The sequence below is a fragment of the Buceros rhinoceros genome, unplaced genomic scaffold (assembly GCF_000710305.1).
Source record: "Buceros rhinoceros silvestris isolate BGI_N320 unplaced genomic scaffold, ASM71030v1 scaffold14746, whole genome shotgun sequence".
Classification (NCBI taxonomy): Eukaryota; Metazoa; Chordata; class Aves; order Bucerotiformes; family Bucerotidae; genus Buceros; species Buceros rhinoceros.
Genome location: NW_010417053.1, coordinates 26,373 through 31,701, shown reverse-complemented (window position 1 = coordinate 31,701; position 5,329 = coordinate 26,373). Strand labels below are relative to the sequence as shown.

The 5,329-nt window shown below is 44.9% G+C and overlaps 1 protein-coding gene across 1 annotated transcript in view; it reads right to left on the bottom strand.

The window, feature by feature from the left end:
- Positions 1–5,329, bottom strand: part of ABCA1 (ATP-binding cassette, sub-family A (ABC1), member 1) — a 73,693-nt gene that overhangs the window by 57,978 nt on the left and 10,386 nt on the right. Inside the window, exon 4 of the mRNA XM_010138042.1 lies at positions 4,641–4,762. Coding sequence (XP_010136344.1) covers positions 4,641–4,762 — 122 coding nt within the window. The remainder of the gene's footprint in view (positions 1–4,640; positions 4,763–5,329) is intronic.

Here is a 5,329-nt window from a genome sequence, read left to right as displayed (position 1 = left end):
CCTGCTGCAGCTGGTGTCTGCATGTGTTTCTGGAGGTAAAGGACACCTGGACATAAGGTTTGTTAGTTCTCATTCTCGCCTGGCTGGTTTTTGCTAGTATCCTTTCCAACAGAAGGCAGGGAGGAAAACAGCTTAATTAGGGAGAGGTAGGCAGGTGTAAGAATCAATTTGAGTGTTTAGCTTGAGGGCGTGGGGTTATTTTTGTTAGGCAGAAGACAGGGAGGAGGAGTTAGCTATCACTGTAAGTGTCACGTGGTAGATAATATACAGCATCCTGTTTCCCTGAGCACCCTAATAATCATCCAGGAGGACAGAAAGCCTCTACCGAGGCTGCTTCTCAGCTCAGGCCCTCCATCATCCTTGACCTGTTAAATAAAAGCAGCATTATTAGCACTGACCAGACAGGCTGCAAACTCCTTCAGTTCCAACATCTGTCTGTGCAGCAAGGTGCAACATCAGCAGAGGATGGCACCCAGCTGATATTTCTCCTATACATGAGCAACACTAATCCAGCAAGCAACTGCGAAAGGCAGGGCACCTGTGGAGTAATAGCCTGAGATCTGCTGTAATTTATTAGGTGATGTTTGTTTCCCTCAGTGTATTTCATTGCTCCATTTTTGTTTAGTTGGGTTGGTTTCAAGAAAAATAGAAACATGCATTTCGGCATCACTGAAAACTAGGAGCAATGAAGGCTAGACCAGCTAGACTGCCTGTTGTGTGCAACAGTTAGCAACACCAAAGGTGGTGGCTTTCATTTTATCTGTTGATTTATTATGCCATGGCATTGCAGAACCAAGTACTTGAGAGCCCTGTAGAGGTAAGGAAGAAAAAAAAGAAGTGTGCCTTAGAGCTGACAGCAAGCTGTAACTCAACGTTTCAAAAAAGGAAGAAAGCTTATTTCTTGCAAACACTTTATCCTCTGCTAAAATTGAGGCCAGTTGCAAACCCAGCACCTGCAAGCAGTGAGTCAAGCCTACTGCAGCAGCCAAGTTATGCTCTTGGAAGTGCTGTCACCCAGGTCTTTGACTCTGTTCTGTTTTGCACTCTGCCTTATCAGGAGTGTTGAAGACCTTGGTGACATTGCTGGACAGAGATGTAACAAGTGCTGGGAAGGAGAGGGCACATGGCACCTGCCTGTAAAATTGATTATGTTAAGGTACGTGAGTGCTGGCACACAGATTTCACTGCTCAGGGCTTGCCTAAAGCGGCCCTATTACATAAGCACCCATACAGCATGACAGCTGTCTGTGCTCACACCACCAGCTAGGACTTCATCCCGGTCAGAAAATGTGCCACATGAAGCAAGACCGGGCTCTTCCCTATTGACAACAACCTGCCCTCTCTCCACCCGAGAGCTCTGCTGGAGCTCAGAGCAGCAGAGAACAGGAGCCACACCTCAAAACCCTGGACAAACATGCCCGTTATGGATTGCCTCCCATCTCATCAAGAAGTGACCGAGACAGAAAGCCTGTTGGCATCAGCACACAGCACTGCCTGAACAAAATCTTAGTGTCCCTACCTTGTCTTTAACCAAGACACTGACTTGCAGGCACCTGCGTAAAGCACCCTGCCATCTTAAGCGGGTTTCCCTTCCCCAGGGTTCAGCACATGCCTTATTTCGGCTCAGACAACACTAACAGTCACAACTTGAATGTTTGTTTGTGAGGGTTGTTTTAAAGAAGCTTGAAGTGAAAGGACTTTGGCGAATGATCTCTAAACAGATCCAAATATCTGAAGCCAAATACAGACAGGCATGCTCTGCATGATTAGCATTAGAACAAAATCTATACCACAGCTCCAATTTGTATGCTAGTAATGAAAGATCACTTCCTGAAGCCTGTTTCAAAGCCATCAGGCAGCAGTGGGAAGTGTGTGTTGAAGTAGGACATCATACCAGCATGAGACAGAGTGATGGAGCTGCAAAGGCTTCAGCAGAGCCCACATCACGCAGTGGGGAGCATAGCCACTCCCACTGCAAAGCTGCATCTGTCTGCACCACTGATTCGGCTTCAGGTCCAGGCTAGAGCTGGAACAGAGGAGGTACTACAAATGCTTTCAATTATTAGCTCGTTAGGTAATTAGCCCTCCTGCTAACTGGAGAAATACATGTACAAAGGCAGTGTTTTCAGGTTTGAAGGTGTGCTTACATCTGACATCGGCTCCTACTGCCTTCTTAGGTTCCCAGGGTCACTGGAGAAAATGCCCTGGGGAGGAAAGGATCTAAGCTTCTCTCACTCCTCAGTGTCAACAGCAGCAGAAGGGATGACCTGTAGTTAGATCCCTGGCAGAGGAATCTAATTCCTGCTAAGCATAAATACAGAAGTACTCATAAGATTAGAGGATGCTGTTTTATACATACTGTCAGAGAATGAATCAGGGAGCCAAGGAGAGGGCAGCTGAAATCCCCAAGTTGGAGGCTTTGTAAATGAGCATATCATGAGAAGGACAAACAGGCTTTGTTCTCCATAAGCCTCACCAACAATGGGCAGTCTGTCATTCTAATGACATGGAGGGTTGATTTTTTTATTACACATTTAAAATATTTTATTATAGAAATACAATCTTGGATGACTGGTCTGAGGCTTATTTTTGCAGTCAGGCTGCTAGTCTTTATAGTATAGAGAAACACGAGCCTTTTGACTTTCTCCTTGTACAACACTCCCTACGCGAAAGACTTCTTGGAACAACTCCTCCCTCTCAAACCTTCCCAGCAACTAGAGCTTCAGCTCATGGCTTTGATAGTTTTCTTGTAAATGTCTGTGTCCGATGTTCACTGCGTATTTCAATACAGAACACCAGCATCTACTCTCTTCGGAAAAGTCAACTTACACATAGTGTCTGGAGCAGCATTTGCAAAATCCAGTAAAAACATTTGTCATTCTGACAGAGAGAGGTCCCACAAGATCACCAAGTCAAACTAAGGGTTTGAAGAGGTCCATGAAAAACAGAATCCTTTCTTTGGGAAACAGTCAGCTCCTTTTGGCGGTGCTCATTATGAGTCAATCTCTGCGCAGAGGATTCACCTTGCATCCTCTTCCCCTTAAAACTGCTGCAGATTTAAGTAGAAGCATGACTATGCCACTTAGCAGTTTTCAGACTAAAAAGAGGGGAGCCTGGTGGTATGGATATGGAGCCCAGCAAGGAAAGATGTCCCTTACACTTCAGTGAGAGTATTGATTGATGCTCAAAGACCACAGTACTACCTGCAGATCTGATCACATCAGGATTCTGCTTGGCCCTGAAGGGGAGAAAGGAGTGTTATATACCCCAGACAAATCCCAGTTGTACACACCTATATGTACACACGGTTCGTGTGTATATATAGCCAGCACACAACTAACAACCTGTTGCTTAGCAATACAGACTAATTCAAAGTGACCCGCAATATACTGAGCAACAGATGAAGGGATGTAAAAACATCATCTCTGTTTTAAAAGTGTGCTCAGGACACATCAGACATGAACCTATTCACATCACACCAAGTCAGGTATTTTTCTTCCTGGAGCCTGCCTGAGCCATACTCAAAGGAAGAGAGCTAGGAAGAGTTACAACTGTAAAAACCAGGGACAACTTCCACAAAACCCTAAAATACCACTTATATTCAAAGAGCTCCATGTGCCTGGATACAGGCTGTAGGTGAAGACATTTGATTGCTGCATTCCCAGCTTTATTTCTCTGCTGTTTTCTTTCTAAACCATTACTCTCCATCACTTCCAACAGACACATGCAGCACTAACACATCAGTCAAGAGAAAAAAAAAAATTCAGAGACGCGTAGCCCAAAAAACTCTAACAGGTTGCCGTGTCAGAGAGACACAGCAGTAATGAGAAACCTGCCACATTTCCTGAAACTGGGAGGAGCTGTTTCATGTCCCTGCTCTGCCGCAAGCTTCCTGTGTGATCTCACACTAATCACTTGTTCATCCGCACGGGACAGGAAGGCACACCAGTGCCTTTTAGGTTTGTGCAAGCTAAAATCAGAAGGATTCTCATTTTTCATGGCAAATGGGGCTGAGAGAGTCCCCAGGACAAAACATTTTCTTTTGGACCTCTCCATTCAAAATCCTGCCAGGCAATAACACAGAATGAAGTATCCCACACCAAACATTCATACGGAAACAAAAAAACAAGAAGGGAAATGGAGACTTCATTGTCAGATAATAATCAGCTTTACGTTTGCAAACTAGAGGCCAACATCAGCTTTTCCTGAGCTGCGATCTTGCAGCACACTTCTCTCTAGACCTCAGGCGGTATAGCAGTAAATTGTAGCTGTATTGTATTTGCTGCTTCACTGACAAAATAAGAAAATAACTAGTGTTCTCCAAAAAGACGCTCTACTTGAACTCCTTTGAGAAAGTCAGCATTTTAAGTGACTTCAGTGGGCTGAGGATTGTAATTTCACATCCAAAGCAGCTGCTATTCTTGGCATTACAAGCCATCCCTTTTCTCTTCCACTGAAAAAGCTAAAGATCACTGACACGGGAGAGGCTTAAGGTGCTTCTGCAGGATTGGAAAGCATTTGATGAGCTGTAAATTATAACGCAGGTTCCCATTACGGTACGTTTCAGGAATTTACACACATGCAGAATTAACCGGACCAGAAATGCCAGACGTAGGTGGGTCTTTCCACCATGCCATTACCTGAGCCAGAGAAGTTTCCCAACTTGCGCAGTTTTCCCAGGACCTTCTGGGCATCCTTTATGCTCGTGTCTTGTTGGCTGTACAAAAGTAACCTCTTGGCATCTGAGAACAGGCGGGAAACACTGGTGGCAGGAAAACACAAAAACAACCATCAGTCATCAGCTCCATGAGCCAGCATCCAGACACAGTTTTGCATCCCAATCCCAAACTTCAGAAGACCCTTTCAGTTACACCACTGCCCTTTCCAGTACAAAAAGACCTTTCTTTGGTGACCACACTGGGACAATCCAAGGAGCCTAATAAAAGGTGGCTGCTAACGCAAGGTCAAACAAAGTTACATCGGAACCTCCATGCATTTGAAAGTATTTATTTAAGACTGGGATGGAGAGGACTTCCTGCTGCCTGTGAACGGCTTCCTCTTAGAAGCACAATAATTAAAGTACGTCCTTGCTCCTTTCAAATGTTTCTCCAGGCTGTAGACACATTTTACTGTGCACTAGCCTAACTGGTCTGACAGTATGAATGCAGCAAGCAGGCCAGAGTATAAGAAAGCTGACCATAAACTGAGCTTTTTTCAACACATCAGCCAGTAATAAAGGACAAATGTCAGGCAGAATCACCCAGACCTGCTCTTCAGCTGCCTCTCAACTCTACACTGTTCATCTCAGAGGTTCATCAACCAGGGAAAG